At 54.5% G+C, this 22,527-nt stretch overlaps 7 protein-coding genes across 7 annotated transcripts; 4 read left to right on the forward strand and 3 right to left on the reverse strand.

Moving 5' to 3' along the window:
• Nucleotides 1–474: 474 nt before the first annotated feature.
• On the forward strand, nucleotides 475–4,077 carry MONBRDRAFT_22300 (uncharacterized protein; the record flags this gene model as incomplete). The annotated part of the gene is made up of 9 exons (XM_001742250.1): nucleotides 475–670; nucleotides 813–1,034; nucleotides 1,111–1,185; nucleotides 1,509–1,591; nucleotides 2,169–2,289; nucleotides 2,428–2,499; nucleotides 2,906–3,326; nucleotides 3,437–3,626; nucleotides 3,771–4,077. Coding segments are annotated over 9 exons (1,687 nt in total), but the record flags the coding sequence as incomplete, so codon positions are not given.
• Nucleotides 4,078–4,197: 120 nt separating this feature from the next.
• MONBRDRAFT_34861 (uncharacterized protein) lies at nucleotides 4,198–6,088 on the reverse strand (the record flags this gene model as incomplete). Its single annotated transcript, XM_001742702.1, has 6 exons — nucleotides 4,198–4,485; nucleotides 4,581–4,647; nucleotides 4,745–4,888; nucleotides 5,018–5,665; nucleotides 5,866–5,943; nucleotides 6,032–6,088. 6 exons carry the CDS (start codon nucleotides 6,086–6,088, stop codon nucleotides 4,394–4,396), a joined length of 1,086 nt encoding a protein of 361 aa, XP_001742754.1. The 3' UTR covers nucleotides 4,198–4,393.
• A 770-nt stretch (nucleotides 6,089–6,858) lies between these two features.
• Nucleotides 6,859–8,137, forward strand: MONBRDRAFT_1512 (uncharacterized protein; the record flags this gene model as incomplete). The annotated part of the gene is made up of 4 exons (XM_001742251.1): nucleotides 6,859–7,324; nucleotides 7,543–7,699; nucleotides 7,778–7,830; nucleotides 7,914–8,137. Coding segments are annotated over 4 exons (900 nt in total), but the record flags the coding sequence as incomplete, so codon positions are not given.
• Nucleotides 8,138–10,242: 2,105 nt separating this feature from the next.
• On the forward strand, nucleotides 10,243–11,454 carry MONBRDRAFT_22303 (uncharacterized protein; the record flags this gene model as incomplete). The annotated part of the gene is made up of 7 exons (XM_001742252.1): nucleotides 10,243–10,308; nucleotides 10,403–10,493; nucleotides 10,595–10,691; nucleotides 10,783–10,898; nucleotides 10,979–11,055; nucleotides 11,162–11,289; nucleotides 11,370–11,454. 7 exons carry the CDS (start codon nucleotides 10,243–10,245, stop codon nucleotides 11,452–11,454), a joined length of 660 nt encoding a protein of 219 aa, XP_001742304.1.
• A 109-nt stretch (nucleotides 11,455–11,563) lies between these two features.
• Nucleotides 11,564–13,179, reverse strand: MONBRDRAFT_35595 (uncharacterized protein). Its single transcript, XM_001742703.1, has 7 exons — nucleotides 13,128–13,179; nucleotides 12,973–13,035; nucleotides 12,651–12,864; nucleotides 12,493–12,559; nucleotides 12,121–12,309; nucleotides 11,936–12,025; nucleotides 11,564–11,852 (listed from the first exon to the last, which is right to left on the reverse strand). Exons 2-7 carry the CDS (start codon nucleotides 13,022–13,024, stop codon nucleotides 11,796–11,798), a joined length of 669 nt encoding a protein of 222 aa, XP_001742755.1. The 5' UTR covers nucleotides 13,025–13,035; nucleotides 13,128–13,179; the 3' UTR covers nucleotides 11,564–11,795.
• A 2,163-nt stretch (nucleotides 13,180–15,342) lies between these two features.
• On the reverse strand, nucleotides 15,343–17,347 carry MONBRDRAFT_22305 (uncharacterized protein; the record flags this gene model as incomplete). Its single annotated transcript, XM_001742704.1, has 3 exons — nucleotides 15,343–15,423; nucleotides 15,908–16,215; nucleotides 16,954–17,347. The coding sequence occupies 3 exons, from the start codon at nucleotides 17,345–17,347 to the stop codon at nucleotides 15,343–15,345; spliced, it is 783 nt and encodes a 260-aa protein (XP_001742756.1).
• A 3,161-nt stretch (nucleotides 17,348–20,508) lies between these two features.
• On the forward strand, nucleotides 20,509–22,400 carry MONBRDRAFT_35596 (uncharacterized protein). Its single transcript, XM_001742253.1, has 3 exons — nucleotides 20,509–20,695; nucleotides 20,892–20,969; nucleotides 21,149–22,400. The coding sequence occupies exons 1-3, from the start codon at nucleotides 20,579–20,581 to the stop codon at nucleotides 22,238–22,240; spliced, it is 1,287 nt and encodes a 428-aa protein (XP_001742305.1). The 5' UTR covers nucleotides 20,509–20,578; the 3' UTR covers nucleotides 22,241–22,400.
• The last annotated feature ends 127 nt before the right edge of the window (nucleotides 22,401–22,527 follow it).

Here is a 22,527-nt window from a genome sequence, read left to right on the forward strand (position 1 = left end):
AACCATCGACAACAACTCGCACAACCACCACACAAACCTCAACACCATAAACGTTTAACACCCTAGTTGATTACACTAGTGACAGCAAATAAATTGAATTTAGCAGCATAAACCTCATCTCATCAAAACTGCGGACATCCCTCGGCATTTTGTTTTTTTCTCACACACACACACACATACACACACACACACACACGCATTTAGATTTTTTTTTTTGGGGGGGGCGCTTGAGGTGGAGAGCGGGAGGTCGGAAGCTCGATCCTGCTGCTGTGATTGGACTTGATTGCCAGTTTGCCACGAAGAGGACTTTGGCAAAACCGAATACAACTTGTGGGTGGGTGGAGTGACTGCTGGATCGTGAGGCAGGGGAGAAACAAGGGATTGGGGTCGAGGTGCTTGGCGGTGTGGTCTCAAACGCGTGCTCGGAATGTGCTCGTGGTGCGCGATAGGCGAAGCTTGTCGTTCAACGCCAGCATGCGCCGGTCGGGGGTTTTGCTGATGCTGGCCTGGATGGGCCCGGTGATCGCAACCGCCACCTTTGCCCCGCCCAGTGACTGGGAGGATCTGATTGCCACGGGCAACTTGCTGTGGCACAACTCAACCTCTGTTGCACCAGGCTATCAGCCCAACATTGGCAACGGCTACATTGGCCACACAGTGGGGTGTGGCCGTGAGTGACATGCAGTCGTGGGCGCTTGCACAGTTCTGTACTCTTGAGTTAACCGGGCTCATCGCTTATACAGTCCCAGCCTCATCACGTGAATGTACCTGTCATGGCCCTGCTTGTTTTCTTCGCGATTACCGCACCGTAGCCGCTTATACGCCTGGTCAAGAGGAGGGCTCAGGTCGCTTGCACCTGGCCGGGGTTTTCAACGGCCAAAGTTTTGTGACGCCATCGCATCGGGCAGGGCTGCCTTCACCCTTTATGGCGTACCCCATCGAAGCCAACGGGGCTCCCGTTGTCTTCAACGCCAGTGGCCTGGACCTGCAGGCCGCTATCTTTCGAAATCGCACCCGCCTTCCTGCTTGCGGAGGTGGGTTCAACGCTGCAGATCTCTCGCCGTCTGCTATGCTCATCCGAACGCTTGCGCCGCTGATGCTCGTGGTTAGATGCGGTCTTGGAAATGCGGCTTCTGGCGCACCGCGAATTACTCAATCTGGAGGTGCTCCAGCTCGTCATCCGTGGTACGCTCTTATCTCACACGATAGCCATAGGATTGACTCGAAAACATCGCAGATCGTGTGGCCACAAATTAGTACACAGCACGAAAGAGCGCTGATCAGGGGTTGCATGGCTAGATTTGCCGCTTGGCTCCTCTTGCACGGTTCATTTTGCGTCTTGTTGTAACAAAACCGAGACTGATGTCTCGATGTCGCCACTTCCCGTGCCACAGTGAGTGTCCACGCGACCTCCCGGCTTGATGATCAACATCGTCGTGTCCGCTCCACCTTTTGTGGACAATTGTCGGTGGCCCGCTGATGCTGTTCTTGGTTCGTCTGGTACAGAGGTCGAGTCAAGTTGGACATGTACACGCACGTGGCAGAGACGGCCAATGCCTCTTCCACTCGTGTCGTCATGCTTTACGATCAAGTAGGCAACGCAGACCTTGTCACATCATCGGCTTCGCCTCCAGGGCCCTATGGTGCTCACGCCTTCCATGTTGAACGTGACATTAGCTGCCATCCCTCGTGACATTTAATTCTTCACATTTGCAGCACACGTTCATCTTGAGCGTGGCCTCCAGTATCGACAGGTGCGCGCTGCCGCTATGACTCTTGACAGTTGCAAAGTTCATTCGACACAGCGAAATAACGAACGCCGTGTTTGCCGGTAGCGAGGATCCCGACGCCACTTGTACACGAGCATACGAGTTGGCACGGACTGTCAGCCCGTCTTCTCTGCTGCAGCAACACGAAAAGGCCTGGGCTCGACTGCGAGATGCGTCCGTCTTCGTGCAGGGCAATGTCACACTAGCACGAGCGGTCAATGCCTCTGTCTTTTATCTCATGAACGCGGTCGATGCTCGGGTTTCACAAGGCAAGTCTCATGCGCTTGAGAAATGCTTTCAAGGCTTGGCGGACCTTTGCTCTTGTCGGGTGAACCTCAGCCGCTTGCTACTGACGGCTGTTTTTTTTTTTTTTTTTTTTTTTTTTTTGTCTACTATTAGGTGGCTCGCCTGGAGGCCTGGCAACCAACGCGTATCATGGCCATAGTTTTTGGGATGTCGAGACCTGGATGCTACCATATTATGCCGTCTTTCACCCCCACATTGCACGTTCTCTGCTACGGTCAGTTGCGCTTTTTCTTCCTTTCACCATCTGCGAAAGCCCCACCTTTGGCACTCACGGTTTGAGCACATGGACGTCTTGTTCACTTGTGAACCTTCTCACGCAAATGCCATTTCAGCTACCGTCAAAACCGCTTAGATGCCGCACGTGAAGAGGCAGCTGCTTATGGTTACCCTGGAGCCTTTTATCCTTGGGAATCTGCAGCAACTGGTAGGACCCAGCACACATGCCCGCCTTGTACTTTGGCATAAATTGGAGGAGTCATCTTTCGTATCACACCTTTTGAATGACGGGGATCATTGAGGCCGCTGGGATGCAGCTTACAGACCTTGTTGATGATGGTGTAGGCCGTGATGTGTGCACAGCACGGACAATTGCGCGCTTTGAGCAACATATTGTCGGCGATATTGCTCTGGCTTGTCGTGTCTACTATCGCCTGACCCACAACACAACGTGGTTGCGCACTGAAGCCTGGCCCATGATCGAGGCAACAGCACAGTATGGCCATGCCTTCGAGCACCTCATCCACCTTGTACAAGACAGTGCTGTGAAGCTGGGTCCCCGTTTGATGCCGATCGATGTTGAATTGTCAATCGCGCGTTGGCTTCATCTATAGGTTCTGGGCTGGTCGGGTTTCCCTACACCACTCGGGCGCGTTCACTGTTCAAGGGATCATTACTCCTGATGAGGGTGCGGGCGTGGTTAGTGTCGTGTCTTGTTACAGCCGAATTTCCATCCATTCAAGCCTGCCCGCTTGGGTCCATCTCAGAGGCCATCCTTGCGCGCATTCAGCACGACAGCGGCGCATACACCAACGCGCTCGTTAGCAGCGTGCTCAACTTTACCCAGGAGGTGGCGGCATTGATTGGAGCTACCGTACCAAGCAATTACAGTCTCATTGCCGACCAAATGTATTTGCCTCTTGTTGATGACTTGTACGCCGGCGGCCCTGTACATCCTGAGTACGAAGGGTATCAGCAAGGGCAGGCCATCACCCAATCGGCCGTCGGGCTGTTGCAGTACCCACTTGCCATCACGTGCGTGTTCCGATAGCTGCTACATGCAAGTCATTGCTCTGCACCCTGTCTCATGTGCTCGTTCTCATTCGCGTCCTGAGTACATGGCCCTCAACGTGTCTTTTTGATAGAATGCCCGTATCCGTGGCGCAGAACGATTTACTCTATTACCAGGCCGTGACTCGAGACAATGGCTATTTTACCGGAGACTCTTCCTACGCGATCGCATGGGCACGCTTGGGCAACATGAGTGCTGCCAATGAGCAGTTTGCCCGCACATTTCGCTATCTGAGTCCGGATGACCCATACTTTTTATTCAAGGTTTGTCAAAAGAGATGCGTCGGGGCTGGGCGCTTGTGGGGGCGATCGGCGGGTTTTCTTTGGTGCTCTCGTGTTGTGCACAATACATGACTTGGCCTCGGTCGTGTGTGCGAGTGCTGATGGGATGGATTGGATTTGTTTTAGGAGGAGGCCGTCACTGGCAACAACATCAACTTTTTAACCGGGGCCGGTGGGTTTTTGCAGTCCATCTTGTATGGCTTTGGAGGCCTAGATGTCACGGAGGAGGCATTTATGCTGCATCCACGTCTTCCCGACGTTGGTGGCGTTCGAGCGCTCACGTGGGCCAGCGTGCGATATCGGTCTGTTTGCTTTGACGTGCATTACAATGCCACCAACACGTGTCTACGTTTGCATGAGTCATACGATGGCTCGAGTCTCGTGGTGAACGACGAAGCACTTTTGGTGGGTCAGGAAACCTGTGTACCTGCAGGTCCGGTTAAAGTGCAGCAGGCTAGCACGGCGTGAAGTAGGTGCAATTTGGAATCTGGCAAGCGCAGGGGCCGGTGGCGAACTGGCCAAATTGGTAGAGGCATGTTATTGTTGAGAGGAGCCTTTCAAGGCTTCAATTGGATGATTCATTTTTTACACAGAGCGGTGTCATTTTGGCAATCTTATTCGCTGGAAGTTGCCCATGGGCTTCAGGCGGGAGAGAAAGAAAAGGAGAAAAACACGAAACACGATGTGACTGGAGGTATGGTGGCCGGGCTCTTGCCGCAGGTCGGTGAGAAAGGGCTGGGCTTGCAGACTCAAGCGCGGCCTACGCTCGCCGCAAAGCTCGCCATATCAAACTCCTGCTGACCTTCTGCCTTGTAAGCCACGCCACGCTCTGTGATAATGCCTGTTGGGGGCACGAATGTAAACAGGGGTCAGTTGGACGGGTCTTGGGCCTGGGGGTGTCGAGGCATCGGTTGGGTAGGAGAGGGTGCGCCTGACCAGTGATGAGATCGGCAGGCGTCACGTCAAAAGCCGGGTTCCACGTGCCAATACCCGGGGCAGCCAGCTACAGACATATCCAGGAGTGAGGTTTGCCGGCAATGAGCACAGTCTCAAGTGGGCATGGTGGCCGGACGACTTAAGGTGGTGCCGAAAGAATTCACCTGCTGGCCAAAGATGTGCGTCAACTCCTTGCCAGGACGTTCCTCAATGGTAATTTCGGAGCCATGTGAGAGTTTAAGGTCAACGGAAGTGAGGGGAGCAGCAACAAAGAAGGGCACGCCATGGTGTTTGGCTGCGATAGCAATCTAATGAGGTGGGCAGGGGGCATGGGTATGGTGAGAAAGGGCAAGGTGGGGCAGTGTGAGGTGGCAAGGCCACGAGACAAGGCAGCGGTGTGGCAGGCGGTCAGGGAGGGGGAATGTTTGCGAGTTCACCTGATAAGTGCCAATCTTGTTGGCAGTATCACCATTCGCCACGACACGATCGGCACCGACGACGACGGCGCTAATGCCCTTTTGCTTCATGAGGAGCGAGACCATGGAGTCAGCCACGAGGGTGCCGGGGATGCCTTCCGTGACGAGTTCGTAGGCTGTAAGACGGGCGCCTTGGTTATAGGGTCGAGTCTCCGTGCAAAAGGCGTGTTCAAGGCGTTGTTGCTCATGGAGGCTACGGATGACGCCGAGGGCCGTGCCGTAGCGGGCGGTGGCGAGCGAGCCCGTGTTGCAATGGGTCAGGACCTTGACCTTGACGTCCGCACTGAGGTCTTTGAGGATGGCTTCGGCACCAAACTTGCCAATAGCTTGGTTGTCAGCGATATCGGCCTGCATCATGCCTTCAATGTAGCTAAGGACGGCCTGGCGCAAGGCTGCCTCGGTGCAGTCGGCCGGTTGCTCCTGAAGAAGTGCCTCGAGGCGGCCAGCCATCTCAAAGAGATTGACTGCAGTGGGGCGAGAAGTCCGCAGATGCTCAAGGCTGGTGCGGACAAAGGCGGCCAGTTCAGCAGCCGTGGCAAAGGTCGAGCGCTTCATGACCACGGCGATGGTGAGCGCGGCCACAATGGCAATTGCGGGTGCACCGCGTACCTTGATGACAACGCAGAAAGAAGCAAGACGAAAAGGAGCGAAAAGGAAGACAGAAAAGAGGCAGACGGGGTGACATGTGAGAAAACAAGCTGACAAGAATTGGCGGCCGAGCTGCAGAGCCTGGTCGCAGGAGGAGAAGGAGGGTTTTTTTTGCAGCGGCTTGAGGCGTGATCAAGGCCACGACTGGAAGCAGCACTTACTCGCATCTCGCGAATGGCATCCCAGCCATCTTGAATCGAAAGCACTTCATCATAGTGGGTCTCGAGAGGCAGCTTGATCTGGAGAAAGGGGCGCACAGCGTGCATGTGCTGAGTCATTTGAACGGAAAGGAGACGCTGCTGGGCATCCAGTGCTTGGTCATCGTACCTGGTCCAAAACCAGCAGCTTCTCACCGTCATACTTGATCGCCTCGAGCGTGGCCATTGTTCCTATCTGCGGAACAATCCGTGAGCTCAAGTACCACGTCAACCCAGACCACTGCCACACACATTCTCAACCCTCCTCCCCCCCTAGACGACCAACGCCCAACGCCAACGCCGCGCCGACCTCAGTACCTCCGTCCGAAAAAAAAAAAAAAAAAAATACGAGAGAGAGAGAGAGAGAGAGAGAGAGAGAGAGAGAGAGAGAGAGAGAGAGAGAGAGAGAGAGAGAGAGAGAGAGAGAGAGAGAGAAAGAGAGAGAGAAGAGAGCAAGTGTGCACGTGGCCATGCTGACATCTTGCGTTGCTGTGTTCTACAGTACAGGTCAGAGGTGTGATCGTCATGAGAAAATCAAGAGAGAGCGAGAGAGCGAGAGAGAGAGAGAGAGAGAGAGAGAGAGAGAGAGAGCGAGTCAGGTTCTCATTTCGAAATCGGTCTTGTGCGCATGCGCAGACGACGGTGCCGGCGGTGACTGAGCGGTAGATGCGGATGAGAGGGTGAGGGTGAGGGTGAGGGTGAGGGTGGTAGAGGGTCGAGTGCTTGAGTTTGTGTGTTGTCAGATATGACTTGAGTGGCGAGGGCGGCAGCAGGGTTTCCGAGACTCGTGCGTCTATGGGTGGTCCAGGCCGACCGCTGTTTGCGACAGCTGAGATGGAGGCAAATGACGCCGAGCTGGCCATGGAGGATGATGACTTGGCCCCGCTCTTGACCAATGGGCGGGTGGGACCCCTTCCTTCAGCTGGCAAGGATTTAAAGGAGGGCGGGCGAGCGTTTGTGTGCTCGCGACCCATGCTGCAGCTGTTGGTCTTTGGACAGTTCATCTCTCTCCTGACGTGTGGGACTGGGGTGCTGGCGACGGAGCTTCAGAGCGGATACGGGGTGAACATCCCGACAACGCAGAGTTGTCTGAATTACGTCCTGCTGGCGCTCATCTTTGGAACCTTGGTGGCGCGACGGGGCCAATATTGGACCTGCCTGCGTGATCGGGGATGGCGTTACGCCTTGGTGGCGCTGATCGATGTTGAGGCCAATTTCTGTGCCACCATCGCCTACCGCTATACCACGCTGACCAGCGTGCAGGGACTTGACTGCTTGACGTTGCCAACGGTGTTAGTCCTCTCCGCCATCTTTTTGAAAAGCCGCTTTATTTGGCTTCAGCTGGCAGCGGTGGCCGTCTGCGCAGCAGGAGCTGGTGTCCTGGTGTATGCAGACTCAAGACACGATGCTTCAACAGGCAAGTGTGGTACATTTGGGTTGAGATCGAGCCGCTTGCTTTTTTTTTTGGGGGAGAGGGGCTGTGCGCTGGCAAGGGGGGTTATCTGCTTTGATACTTTTTTTTTCCGAGGGTGGTTTCATTCTTCAAGAGTGATGGCACTTGGGGAGAGAGCGCGAGCCAAAACAGGCTACAACTGGTCCTCGAGCTAACACTAGCGGGTTTGCTTTGATCTGGTTCCATAGCATCGAACCGGTTATTGGGTGATGGGCTGGTGGTGCTAGCTGCATTGCTGTATGGTGTCTCCAATGTGGTGCAAGAAGGCATGGTCAAGGCACGGCCCACAGTCGAGTATCTAGCCTTTTTGGGACTCTTCGGGGCCCTTATCAGCGGAGTACAAATGTAAGCGCCATGTATGGCCTTGGCTTGGTCGGGGCACCAGGGCTTGCCTCATATGAACCGGCTGTCGACAATGTGCAGGGTCATACTGGAGCGCGCCCAATGGCGCCGCATGGAGTGGAGCCCAGCTGTTGGTATGTATCTCAGGTGGTGTGGAGCGCAGGTTCGGACGTTACTTTGGCTCTCCCTCACCCTCACGTGAGCGTCCCTTATGCAGTGGGCTTGGTCTTAGGGTTTGGCTTGGACTTGTTTGGAATGTACACGCTCGTGCCGGTCCTGCTGCAGCGGAGCAGCGCCGTGTGGATGAATCTGTCATCACTGACAGCCGACGTGTACAGCGTGTTGTTCAGTGCCTTTTTGTTTCACACGCGCTTTTCCTGGCTCTACATCCTTGGCTTTGTTCTGGTGTTGGCGGGGCTGGCCGGATACACGGGCCTCTCAGCCCAAGGGTCAGCCCGTGCCGAACATGAACCGGACGCTCGCTGCGCGGGGTCAGGTTTAGAGCTCCCCTCCTCGACGGGTCAGGCAACCGAATCGAACGCTTGCTGTTCTTGGGTGGCCGAGGCCGACGAAGCGCAGGTGTAGCCTGCATCCCGTGGTTTGCTTATGATGGAAGGTGATGAAGGAGGAAAAAATAAAAAATTGACATGGACGTCGAACACATGGGCGTGTCCAAGCTTGAAAAGTGATGGGATGCCTGTTGGTTTTTATCAGACCTTGACGGCGAACATAGCCAATGACCATTGCATTGGCCATGCTGGACCCGTTGATGATAAAGATTAAACGTATGCCAATTCAAACGGAAGGGTATAGGGCACAGGCAAGGGTATAGGGCACACACTGGCACACTGAGGCGCCCCCCAGGTGTACGCATTAAGAAAGCGAGGCAAGAAAAAACCGGGTTACAGAAGCAACCACAAATCCAAAGGGATGGCAGCTGGCAGGTAGGTAGCTAAGTTTACATTTTAAAGCCCAACGCACGCATGCAGGCCTGGGAACGGGAGCACGCCGGAGCCGAGGATGGCGGGCAGCAAGGGCAGAGAGACCGCATGAGCGCTACCATGGGGTGTCTTGTACCATGAAGATGATCGCAGGCACCATCCACCGTGGGGCGGGCAGTGGCTTTGAAAAGCATGGGGCACGGGCACGCGTACCTTGTGAGCTTCAATCAGATGGGTGCACTGTTCCTCGCCAAACTCGGCGATGCTATTGGAAGGCAGGCACGGCGCAGGCGGCAGGGAGTGAGAGGTGTGGCAGAGTCTAGGTACAAACCCGTAAAAAAAGGCAGGCATGGCTTGCCAAAAGCTGGCGCGAGTGTGCAAAGTGGCGGGCCAGCGCCTCACATGTGCACTTACCATTTATCACGAGGTTGCTTGGTCTCGGGGCAAGCGCAGCATGGCTTGGCCAACTTGGCTTCATCAAACTTGGGCATCTACCAGGTACATACTCGTGTCAACCCCCGCCTCGCAGCTCCACATCTATGACAGATGGCCAACACAGAGGGAGACAGCAGCAGCATTGACACCCTGACCTTGACGGGAACGACGACGACGAGCGAGAGCAGGCGCGGCGCGACAGATAGAGAGAGAGAGAGAAAAAAAAGAGAGAGAGAGAACGTGTGTGTGTGTGTGTGTTGCGAGAAAATGACAGGAGAACGTGAGCGGTTGTAACACCCTTCACATGTCAGATGTCAGACAAAAAGAGAGATGGATGAGTTAAAAAAAGAGAGCGTGTGTTCAGATAGAGAGAGAGAGAGAGAGAGAGAGAGAGAGAGAGAGAGAGAGAGAGAGGAAACGGCAAGCGTCATAGGGAAGAAGAGATGGACGGCCCAGCATGCAATGTCTGGGCGGTGAAATGTGATGCAAGTCGCGTTCCCGGATGTATCTCACGGGGTGCGAGCACGACAGGCGCTCTGAATGTGAATCGATCGGCTGGCTTCTTTGTGCCCCTGAATGGTGGTCTTCCTGTCCATGGATCGAAATGCTTTGAAGTCAATCCCATCCAAGAACATGTGTCTTGGGGCAGATGAGTCTGATCTTTTCTTTTTCACAGTCGCGTTGGCCACACCCGGCTCAGCCGTGTCAATCAGCTTGTTGGGGCTAAGTGTACTTTGTGTGTGGTCGCATCACCAGCCATCAAGCTATGGCAGGATGCCGTGTTGGAAGCGACTGTATAATAGGACGCTACTGCGAACGTTGCGTATCCGGGGTCGATGCAAAGGGCCCGGCTCAAGACTTTGCCGGGTGCTCCAGCCCATATGGAGACGTCTCGGTTTGGGGTCAGTCTCATTCTGCGCCGAGCCTCAAGACGTAAAAACATGTGAGTCCGTCGTGACCCTTGGGTTACGCCATTTTTGACGTGTATGGAGACAGGTATTTCGTTTGTCAGAATAATTAATTTTCAAAGTTGACTGCGTTCGCACGCTGCATCTGGGTCGGGCGGATGTTTTTGGCTTGAAGCCGTTCTCTTGTGCTTCAGATTCTTTTTTTCTCTCTCTCTCTCTGTTTTTTTTTTTTTTTTTTTTAAAAAACCCCCGACTGGCAGCGATGGCGAGTGAACCCCTGTTCCAGTGGTACGAGGAGTATGCCGAGAAGGAGAATGTGCGCAAAGATGTAGGTCGAGTCGTAAATGCCTCTTCCGCCTCTGTACTGCAATACTGTAGTCTTGCCGCTTCTCACCATCTTGTCGTGGGTTGGAGTACATCAGGCCATTCGCGAGGTGACCAAGGAGTTGGAGATGATCCAGCGTAACATGGACCGCCAGCTGCAGCAATGCCATGCCCGCAAGCCTACCGAGAGTGGGTGCCGACGTGTCGCTTGCTCTTGTCTGGGCCAATGCCCTCGTATATGCTACCTACGCTGGTTGCTCATCGGCTTGCGCGTGCGGGCCAAACATTAGTGCAAGATGTGTACGAGAGCGTGCGCAGCATGTTTACCGACGTCAAGGGCCTCTACGCGCGCCTCGCCGACACTCTGCATGGGGAGGAGTACTACCGGTACGAGGCCATCAAAGCTTTGCGCTCCTCCCGTGAGCGGCATCCCTTTTCCCGCCACTCCAACCCTGACGCCTTCCCTCTCTTCCCTCAGGTATCATGGCCTGTGGCGTCAAGTGACACAAAACTTGGTGTTTATGGCTGCGCTCTGGACATATCTTGAGCAAGACCGCATTCTGCAGCTTGAGGAATTTGCCAACCTCGTCGGTGGTACGGACTTTGTTGGCGCTGGATCGCATCTCATTGGCTCGGTGACTTGGCTCACTGAACCGACAATGCTCGGACTATAGCCAAACCCCAGGGCGAAGGCTTCCACGTCGACCTTGAGGACTTTTTGCACGGCATCTGCTCTCTTCCCTCGGAACTGGTGCGTTGATGTGTTTGCAATCTTCGCTCGCGTCATGCAGGACTCGGCTGGTCGTGACCGCACACTCAAGCACGGGTTGCCTCTGTTTTTTTTTTTTCAATCACAGGCCCGTCTGGCCACCAACTGCGTAACCATGGGGGATTTTGTTCGCCCCACTCGCATCAATGCCTTTGTGGCCGACGTCTACAACGGCTTTCGTCTCCTCAACCTCAAGAATGACAGCCTGCGCAAACGGTATGAGACCTCCCACCCACTGCCCACCGATCGTCGTTAGCCGTGAGTGGGTTTGTCTGACCGGTCTGCATGGCACACAGGTTCGATTCACTCAAGTACGATGTCAAGAAGACTGAGGGTGTGATTTATGATCTCAGTATCCGCGGTTTGATTCCCAAGGAGTAGTGCAAGAGCAGACTTGTTCACCCAAAAGGCGTTTGGCTGGCCCTCGAGAACCCGCATCAACTGAGGAACAAACCACAAATCTAGATGGAGAAAAATTAAAAAAAAAATTAAAAAAAAAAAAAAAATCGATTCTTGCCACACAATTACGGCTCTTCCGAGTCTAAGCAAACGGAATTTCTTTTTAATAAGGAGCAGGGCCGCTGGTGAGATCTTGTTACTTGTTTTGTTTTTTTGCTCTTCAGTACTTTGATGCTAATAAATGATCCTGGCAAGGATGGGCCCAGCTGCTCCTCGGGCAGCGAGCGAGATCACCATCTTGTTTCAGGTTGGAGGTCGGTAGTTTAGCGCGAGAGGAAGCTCTTTGCGTCATTCAGCCACTTGAGGTACTCGGAGTATTCCTACGACGGCGTTCACGGTGTGGAGCGGTCAGAGAAGACACGACACGAGGTATAGGTAGGCATGACGAGAAAGAACGACCGACCTTATCAGCCACAAGGCCTTCAATGAAAGAGTACATGTCGCCGTCAATGCCCTTCTCATCAAGGTACTCAATCATGCTGGTGTACAGCTCCTACCCACCAAGAAAGCGAGCGACACAACAATCAATACACTCGTTGCACGTCGTCGAGCGCACGTCGAGCGTTGCAAAGGTGAGCACCCACGTACATCGGACAAGAAGTCAACCTCGTTCATGTAGACCTTGTCGTAGCGGTCAGCGGCAGACACGCCCTTGTTGTGGAAACCGGCGCGCGTAATGACCAAATCACCAGAGGACTCGATGCTGCAGTCCATGACCATGGTAAGGCTCTTGCCGTTCTCAATCTCGACGCTGAAGTGAGGCGCGGGGACGGACTCCTGTGCCCGCCAAAGATGTTAAGGAAGGCAGAAGAAGAAGAAGGGGAGAAGGAAGAAAGCGTGAGAGTATGGGGTATGGTCAACCAGAGTTGGGACAGCAAAGTCCCAGGCAGGACCAACGCCAGCCGGGGTGCAATGCATTGATCTCCGCGTGGGGACTCAAGCCACACCACGCGCACGTACGCTGTCCTCATCACCCTCCGAGGCTTCCTCCATGGGGCATTCGTTAATGTTGAGCAGAACCGTGACCCTAGAGCAAGAGAAGACCATGAGGTAGGGCCGTATCTCCGACTGCTGTGGCACGTCTTCGAGGTTGGCATGCAACCAGGCGATTGACTGACTTGTCACCGTCCTTGTTAGCCGTGAGCTTGACTTGAGGAGTGCCGGCCACATGGCTAATCTGAAAGTCGCCGTACACTGCCGGAATTTCGGCTGCGACACCGTTGGTCTGTTCATCCTGAATCTCCTGTTCAATCATGTCCAGAAGGCGCAGGCGGTCAAAGCTGGGGCGGGCCTGTGACAGCGTGCGCGCAGCCAAGGGGGCCTGGCGCACAGCTAGATGGGTGGAGATGGAGTGTCCATGGGTAAGCAAGGATAGCGCATGGGAAGCAGCGTCGGGGCCTGGTAGCAAGACAGACAAGAGGATGACTCAAGTCAACGCACCCATCACGCCGCGAGTAGCTTGACGCAAAACGGGAACGAGGCGGCCAAGCATGGTGGGTGTGGCTGCGTTATTCGCGAGTGAAAAGCATTCGAGATGAGGCACAGTCATTGAACGGGTCGAGTCAAAGGAAGTCCGGGCCGACGACCAGACATACGGATGGGGATGTTGTCCAACGCAACGAGGGCACGGCGAGGAACCGACACGAGGTGTCAAGAAGAAGAAGCAGAATGACTGAGACGCCACTGATGGTCACCCACCATGTGACTGATGGTAGCAACCGAGCAATGATGAAACACGACGAAGAAAGGAATGTCAGACAACTTGTTCGGTCATGAATTTACATGTGTGTGAGGTGCAGTCGAAATTCCTATTAACTAGTTTTTGTCAGACTCGAGAAACAGCTGTCTCTTTCTCAAACGACTTTTGAAGAGTTGGGTTTTGCCCATCTGATCATGTAAAAAAATTTCTGGGCTTGATGTCTGAGACAAGTTATGGTTGTTTTATGCATGCGAGCTGTAAGGGGTAGTTGTCTCTGACTCATCAAAGATTAAGCTGTAACTCGAGAACGCGAACGAAATGAAAATGTCAGACTTTTTTTGGCAGTCGTGGTGGCAGCGTCGTGGTGCGTCACAGGAGTACCCTATCAGTTCGGGTTTTTTGGAGGCTGCGCGCACCTCACCAACGCTCATGGTCGTGCTGCTAACTCCATTCGTCGGAATTTTGACTGCGCCTCACACATGTTAAGAATAGTTGTGAAGAACAACTGTTTTGGGTAAAGCACGCCGTCTGGGGGTATGGTCAGGTGGCCCAAGTGGTGCCCAGGGAAGTGCGGGGCAAAGTTGAGCGTTGGGAGCTCGTGTGCCGGATCCATGGCAGACCACAACGTCCAGGGGTTATTCAAGCGCGTTGCGATTAGTACTATGCGCCGTGAGTTTGCGATCTCCGGTTGCAGTTTGGGGAACTGGTGAGCCGGCATCAAGCAGTAAACGAACGGGACCAATCAGGGGGCATGGGGCCTGGTGTCGCGAGCCAAAGGTGGCAGATGGGGAGTCGTGAAAACTTGAACACTCCGGGTGCTAGTGGCAGTGAGGAGGGGTGAGGTGGGCGCCAGACGGCGCATTCGTCTTGTCGGCAGAATGCATCAGTAAGACGTGGGGATCTAGACAGCCGGCACGGAGAACCAAAGCTGAATTCGAGGGCTGTTGGGGCGGTGCGTCCTCAGTTGATCTCGTTTTTGACGAAGCCATCTGGCCTCAGCCAGTGGGCCACAACTGTTCGCTGTCGTGGCAAGTGATATTTGATTGAGGCAAGAGCACTGGAACGCCATCGAAGCGAGAGAGGCAGGGTCCCCTCGCTGCCGTGCGTCGTCAAGTCGACACAAGTCACTTCGTTGGTTGCTGTGAGCCCCGTCATACATTCGTCAAGGGTATTTCCCCTGAGGCGCTGAGGCAAGGAACTTTGCCTGATCGTAAAGGGTACAGTACATGGGGTAGAACTCGACACCAATGCGGCATGCGCAAGGTCCTAGAAGCAAGTGCAGAGCCGTCGTGATGGGAAATCCACTCGCAAACTGACGTGCACACACACACACACACACACACACACACACACACACACACACAACGCTGAGGCCGGTCAGGCGTCGGGAAAAGCAGGCTCCAAGTCGCTGACCGTTCTAGAAGAAGCGTTTGGGTGTCAGTCCCATCAACTGGGCTCACTAGAGCAGACGGAGACAATGGGAAGCCTTGCCTTTCAAAAAGACAAGGCCACAAATCCGTTCTCCCACGTTGTGGTGCCTGATTCATGGTATCCGCCCACTGTTTGCGCCGATGAACATATTGTCGAGAACCTCGGCCCAAACTCGCCAAGTTTCTCCCGAGGACTGGTGCGCCTCAGACTGCTTGTTGACGAAGCAAAGGCAAGAAACGCTCACTCTCTCCAAGCGGGCAGGGGAGCGTATCCGGGTAGGTTCACTTGCGTTGTGCAGACGAGGATTTGGTGCCGAGTGGTACACTGTGTCGAGGAGTCAAGATACATGGACTCTTCAGAAAGCAGGCGCCACGGAGTGCGGATTTGACGCCCACATCAAGACGCTAACATCAAGACGCTAACATCAAGACGCTAAGACGCTAACATCAAGACGCTAACATCAAGACGCAAACATCAAGACGCTTCTTGGGGGCGAGTAAAAGCAAGGAATCTCAGAATTGGCATCAATGCCACGAGCACCTATCGAACTCTCTTGAATGCAAGGCTTCAAGGAAAAGCCCGCCGCCACGCAAGCGCAGGGATAGCACTCACACACGGTGTGTTTCTGAGCCGTTGAAATGATGCCCCACGTCGGATGAAACACCTTGTCGAACAAAGCTTCACATGTTGCATTGTGAGGCTCTCTGACGGGTGCAAGGTCGAACTTGACGCTCGCGCGCATTCGCATCCGAGTTGACCAGCTAGATGGTGGCCGTATTGGTTGCCGTGCGTCAAAGAGAGCTGGCCCCGATGCCTCAAAAGGTGAGGATGAGATGAATGGGTCATCATGTAGGGGTGTGGTGCTTCGGCGCATGGGCCAATCAGGCCCGTGGCACGGGGTAGGATCAAGGCGCTGTACGCATGTGCGTCGCGCAGGGAGACGGTGGTGTGCATCCCGCCAACAGAAGAGTTGGCGGCTTTCCACGTTCACGGTTGCGCATTGTGGTGTTCTCAATCATTCAACGTGGCGCGACCTCATTGGTGGTGCTACCAGTGACTGGCATTTCCATGGTGCACCTGAAACCAAGACTGCACACAGTCCCAAGCGAGGCACAACGCAAGTACAGTCCACGAGCGAGTCAGCAAGTGCGCAGAGACAGGTGCTGGGGAACGGCACCCTCACCAATGAGCCCCTCGTTGGTGTCTTGGCTCAAGACCACGATGGTGTGACTCACCTTTGCCTACAGAGAGAGAGAGAGAGAGAGAGAGAGAGAGAGAGAGAGAAAGAGAGGGAGAGACAGAGAGACAGAGAGACAGAGAGACAGAGAGACAGAGAGACAGAGAGACAGAGAGACAGAGAGACAGAGAGACAGAGAGACAGAGAGACAGAGACAGAGAGACAGAGAGAAAGAAAGAGAGGGAGAGAGAGGGAGAGAGAGGGAGAGAGAGGGAGATAGAGAGATGCTGTAGATAGAGAGAAGGAGACGAGTGGGCAAAGGGGGGAGAGGGGTAAGAGAGGATCACTGGTATGCCCTCATCTTCAAACGCAATGCCTGTGCAAACGTGGCCCCACACTTTGAGCACAAAGAGCCATCGCGTACCATATGCATGAGTGCATGGGTGTTGTGGGAAAGCATCACCGTGCGCCCGACGTGTGGAGAAAAGACCAGGGGGAGGTGGTGTAAGGGACACAAGTGGTGGAGCTCTCCAAGTCGACTGTGAAGAGCGTACGTTCCCATTCCTACTGTCCCATGGGAAAACAGTTCAAGCAATCGATCGGGAATGGGAATTGTTTGAGCTGGCCTGTGAGCGTCAGCACTTTGCTAACATGGCTGCCATCACTTGTTGACGGACCCTCATCACGTTGAAATGCCGATCTCCCATGAGGCCAGGTTTAAGTTACCCGCTTCTTGTTGGCTTCTTGCTCGTGTCCCCCGATCGGTCGAATCAGTACGGAGTTACCCTCTGATGTGCACTTTCGTCTGCCCCTGAATTTGTTTGTGTTGTTGTTGTTACATCGTTCGGCTCAGCACACCTTCCACCGTCCTTATGGGGTAGGGTTGTTTTGCAAGCCAATTGACGACTTGCAGGTCGGGTGAGGGCTCTGGTCATCATTGGTCTCTGGTTAAAGGTCTGGTTAAAGGTCTGGTTAAAGGTCTGGTTAGAGGCGTAGACAGAGGGGAGCGAGAGAGACAAAGAGCATCAAAGAGCATCAGAAAGGAGAGAGGGAGAGAGAGGAGAAAGAGGAGAAGAGAAATGAAAGAGGAGAAGAGAAATGAGAGACGGGAGACAGAGACAGAGACAGAGAGAGAGAGGCAGCGAGAGAGAGAGAGAGAGAGAGAGAGAGAGAGAGAGAGAGAGAGAGAGAGAGAGAGAGAGAGAGAGAGAGAGAGAGGGAGCGGCAGAGACAGAGAGGCAGAGGCAGAGAGGCAGAGACAGAGAGGCAGAGAGAGAGAGAGAGAGAGAGAGAAAGGCAGAGAGAGAGAGAGAGAGGCACAGACAGAGAGACAGAGACAGAGGGACAGAGAGACAGAGGAGGACAGAGAGACATAGGAGAGAGACAGAGAGATAGAAAAGGAGAGAGAGAGAGAGTGTGTGTTTTTCACTGCTCACCTCTCTTCTCTCTTCTCTCTCTCTCTCTCTCTCGTTTTCGGTCTGTTTTCTCTTTTGTGGCGTTTGTGGCATTTTTTTTTCTTTTATCCGTCAGTGCGCGGCTGCCGTTGCTGTTGGGTTACATGGCGGTGGCGGCGGTGGCGGGGCTGGCTGTGGTTGGCGGTTCTTTGCATACGCTTGAAAGCACGTTTTGTTCCGACAACGTCAAGTGAAAAACATCAAAAAGGACGGCATCGATCAACCAACGCCTGCCTTGGTTGTTTCCGTCGTTGCGGTGGTGGTGGTGGTGGTGCGCGTGCTCAACGCAAAGGGCTTTGGTTCCCCTCCACGAGGTTGTGGCTTCCAATTGCTCACCGACTCGACCTTCTTTATCCTTGTGCCGACATCGAATCAAACCCATGGGGCATGCACAGCATCGATACACGTGAGCCTCCATCAGCCCTTGCGGGTTCGACCCGAGTCATTGCACTCACATTCCGATACTGATGCGACGACACTGTCGACCTTGCACCGTTGAACAGCCATTTCATTTCCAACGATCGCCTCTCTCAGTCGGCTCGCTGGATTTGACTCACTGGATTCCCCCTCCTCTCGCCGACACGTGAGCATCATCTCTTCCGGTCAGCGTGTAAAGTTCCCCAAATCAGATCCCAGTTGAAAGCTCACAATCAGCCTGGATGAAGTCATATGAGGCCCACGGTTTGCTTTCACGGCGCAAGGGGCACCTCCCCTCTTATCCGCTCGCTATCATTCAGGGTCCACGAACAGCCTGTAGAGTGAATGAGTATCGGTTTTTGGGTCTTTCCTGTGTGCAAATCAACGTTTCTCTCGCCTTTGCGCGCTTGTGTCAAGTCAGACTCCGTATCTGCCCAAGTTGGGTTTCTCCTAGAACCAAACGTGAGGACGCCTCGGATGCAGTCAAAGCCCTCCCCGTGGCGGGACCAGAACCGCCTGCTCTCTCTTTGTTGGTCTCTGAAATGTCAGGCCAGAGACATCTTTAAAGCGCAAACCTCGTCGTCGTGCCCCTTCCATCGACTACTATAATGTCGAATCACCGTCCTCAAGGGTCCGAGCCCGCCCAACGCGCGCCTGTACGATCATCGGTCCGACAATCGGTCCTTTTTCCTTTGCACTCAGGCATGTCTCGCTTCTGGTCTCGTTTTCTTTGTGTGTTCTCATTTCCTTTCTTGCTTGGTACGCCACAACCAACGGTAGGCCCAGGCGATGACTAGGCGCTCGCGTCGCTTACACAAGTGTGCCTTGTGTGATGCAAAGTTTCAGCGGCCAAGCCATCTGCAGCGGTGAGTGTGTCATGTTGCATGCACCTGGGGCAGATATGCTGACAGATCAATCGTTGCTGATGGGCAATGGGGCGCATCAGCCGAGCAGAGCAGGGGGGGGGGGGGGGGGGGAGGATGGTCTGTCAGTTGTCCCAACAGCGTGTTTGCTGATCTCGTTGGGTGAGATGGAAAACCATGTCAAAGTTGCAGTTTTGATACCTGATGGGAAATGATCTGGGGTTCTGGTCGTTTTTTGGGGCGATGGGAGGAATGTATGAGAGCTCTGTTCTTTGTGTGCTGGACTTGGTATCTTTGGTGTTGGGAAGAAAAATGACAGACTGAGCAGGGGCACAAGCAGGATAGGATTCTTTTCGGTGCCGTGACTCGGGGATATCTTAAGAGATGGTTTTATGTCGCACATTGTTGTGGTCTGAGGCAGCGTCCTCAGCCTGGCGAGCCCCTCCCCGCCCCTCTCTCTCAAAAACAAAAGCAAAGTCATTCTGTGGAATGAGCGTGCAACCTTGCTGATTACCAAAGGGAGCGCCTGTCGCTTAGCTGTCCAGCCTGACCTGAATAGCGGTCTTATTGAAATGTTTGCCGTCCATGGGTTCTAGGCACATTGGTGCGATTCACTCGCGCGTCACCTTTACGTGTGATGGCTGTGATGCCACATTCTTCGACGAGGCAAGGACTCGGCTCCCCTTATCATGGAGCAAAGGGCACGGCAGCTCTCCTTAGGAGCGCCAAATCTCAATCGGTTTGTGGAGGCGCGATCGCTATTCTTATTTTTCGTCTGTTGCTGCCATTTCCGTGCAGAGCCAGTGGGCAGGGCATTTGGAAGTGTGCTTGCCCCACCGCCTCGGTGTCGTCACCAACGCTGTTAGCCGCAGATACAAGGAGCAGTGTGCGTTGCGCGGGGTGCCATTTAGCAACGGTGGCGTATTGGCGTTGCAACGGAATGCTCTGGATGTGGACTGGGCTCGAGGGCAATGGTCGTGCCGCATCTGCGGCCTCGAATTTCAGAATCTGGTAGATTGTCTCACACATGAGTACGATCACATCGTGGCCAGCACCATTCCCATCCGGGCGCCGTCGGGAGACCCCGCTTTTCTTGCCGCTGCCTCGGCTCAGCCACATCCTTTCCAAGCAGCCACTGGCGCTCAGTTGGGCATGCAGCTGAGGGATAGCCTCCTCCTCGGTGGGCCGAGTGGTCACTTTCTCCCAGGTGCGCCAGGATTTGCAGGGGCAAATGACCCCATGTTCCCTTTTATGTCAGTGGGCAACCCATCAAGTTTCTTTACGAGCACCGTTGGATACCCCACGGCGTCGCGCGCGCCCGGGCCCCCCTTCTGATCCATGCCCCTGACGTGCCAATGCACGACGAGGGGTCGCACAGAGTATACAGAAAAGCTGATCGCTCGCGCTGGGCAAGAGTGATGATACTGATTGCAGCTGGCCAGGTGCTGCCGCGCTGCCTACGTTCTAACAGAAGGGGCGACCCTTTCCATCTCGCTCGAAGCCCCCGCCGGCACCAGCGCCTGCGCCACGGGCTGCCTCTTCCACCACAGCCTTCTCCCCGTCTTCCCCTCTCTCTTGTTCCTCCCTCACTGTCCGCTCATTGCTTCAACCATCATAGTGGTCACTCCCGCCATCATCATACCAATCATATCCCCCCCTTTTTTTTAACCATTGTTGCAATTGCATTTCTAATGTTGCATAGCATCCGTTCGGATGCCCCCAATCTTTTTGCGGCATGGGGCGACGTCCAAGCCTTAATGTTAGCTGTTGATGATATCGATGCAAGATGACACATGACTGATTGTCTAATGTCAAGCGCCAAGCTTGAAAAGTCAGCAGTTTGACATGTTCTGCGAGTCTCGAGTGAGACCAAGAGACCTAATCTCCAAAGAGATTCGAGGAGACAAGAGGAGACCCAGCTCAGCGCCGCGAGAATTTTTTTTTTGAGATTTTTCTCAAATCCCTCTGTGTGTGTGTGTGTGTGTACGCGCCGAGCCGAGGCGTCATGGAGGAGGCAGGTCCACCAGAGGGACTGGCCCCACCCGATTTCATCGCTGGGGAGCTGGATGAGCGACAGGTCTTGTGGTCTGGGTTCCTGACCAAGCGGGGACGCTTTCGCAAGGTGAGTCGGGCTTGTGTGTGGAAATGTTTTTGGTGCGAGCTTCCAAGGCAGGGGCAGGGCACGGGTCAGGCGATGGGGGGTCAAGACAAGGGTCTTGCCCACTATGGAATGGTTGCCAAGCGCATAGAGCTGGGTGGATATGAGGCGGGCCCTCGCACTGCGCTGCTTTCCTATTCATCATCATCATTTTGAATAGAACTGGAAGCGTCGCTATTTTGAGCTCTATGATAACCATGAGCTGGCATATTTCAAGGGGGCGGATGTCTCCAAACCGGTGCGTTTTCGATCCAGACGGTGCCCCGATCTTGAGACTGAGTGAGACATGGGCATCGAGTGCTTGGCGGAAGCCAGGTGACCATGACCATGTTCTAGCACGAGTTTTTTTTTTTTTTTTTTTTGCTCTAATTTTTGGTGGCTCGACACACCTGGCTTAAATAACATCTCGTGGGATAGGCTGGCAAGGTAGACCTGCGCAAGTGCACGGTGGTCAAGCCCGGTGGTGATTGTCCCGTCACCTTTTCCGAATTTGCCGACCCCAACTGCTGCTTTGGCATCATGACCCGCGACCGCCAGCTGTACCTATATGCGGAAACAGTCGAGGAAACCCGCAGCTGGCTGCAGAATATAGCCCGCCTCACACCCGAAAACGTACTCGTGGCCACGCCTGGTAGCATCGCGGCTTCATGGAAGACGGCACGCCCCGTGGGCTCCATTCGAAAGTCGATGCGCCGCCCTCGGCGGCCGGAGACTGAGCTAGACGATGGCCACTACGACATTCGAATCACGGTGTATCGCAACGGTGACCGCGACTCGGGCCGAGTCTTGTCCTTGCCCACCTCGATGGATCTTTTGCTCTCCAAGTGCGCTGTCACGTATGGCGTAGCCATTGCCCGGGTCGTGGACTTTGAGGGCCGTGAGGTCGAGCAGATGCGTGCCATCAAGGACGACGCCGTGCTCATCGCCCTCAAGCCTGGCGATCCCCCCGTGATTGAAGATACACTCCCTCCAGCTGCCTTGCACTTTCTTCGCCAGCAATCCGACGCCAGCGGATCCGCAAGCGCCACGAGCAATCCCAATGCCAAATCCAATGAGGCAGGGCCTCGAAAGAATGCACCAAAAAACGATACCCACGGTGATAGCAGCAGCGACAGTAGTGAGGACGAGGATGTCTCAGACGTGCTGGAACGTCTCAACACGCAAGTCTTCCGTGGGGGTGCACCGCGGCCCGGCGCTGGTGGAACCAAATCGGCCGGACCTCGCGCAGCCAAGGGCTCCGATGCCCACCCAGTTTCATCAGGCCCAGCCCTTGTGATGGAGGAGCGTCCAGCGCCAGCCCCTGACTCGGACACCGAGCTGACGCCCGATGCCGGATACACGGCGCCGACCATGCGACCTCCCACAAACGCTCAGCAAGACGAAGGTGATGATGACATGTACAGCAGCGATGAGGAAACGCAGGGTCCAGCTGTCAGCTACTCGGTGCCGCATCGAGCGCGTCCCGCGCCGACCGGGCCAGCCGAGTATGACGTTGTCAAGTCTGACTAGCCAGGCTAATGTTGAAATCATGCTTCTTGTGAGCGGAGCCTGGGCAAACCCTATTTTTCATTTCCCTCCTCTGTCTGTTTTGCTCTTTGTTTTTTTTTTTTTTCTTTTTTTTTTCCGCCGCCTACCGACTCATCTTTCAATAATCAAAACCATAAACGCATGTCTCATGGACGTTGAGAAAGGAGTCATATGGTCATTGTTCATGCCAATGACGGGGGTCGCGGCAACGCAAGCATCTCGTTTGTGTTTGCCGCGCCTGTATTATTGAGCTTGCAGCCAAGCACTGT

Source organism: Monosiga brevicollis, genomic scaffold (assembly GCF_000002865.3).
Source record: "Monosiga brevicollis MX1 MONBRscaffold_2 genomic scaffold, whole genome shotgun sequence".
NCBI classification, from domain to species: domain Eukaryota; class Choanoflagellata; order Craspedida; family Salpingoecidae; genus Monosiga; species Monosiga brevicollis.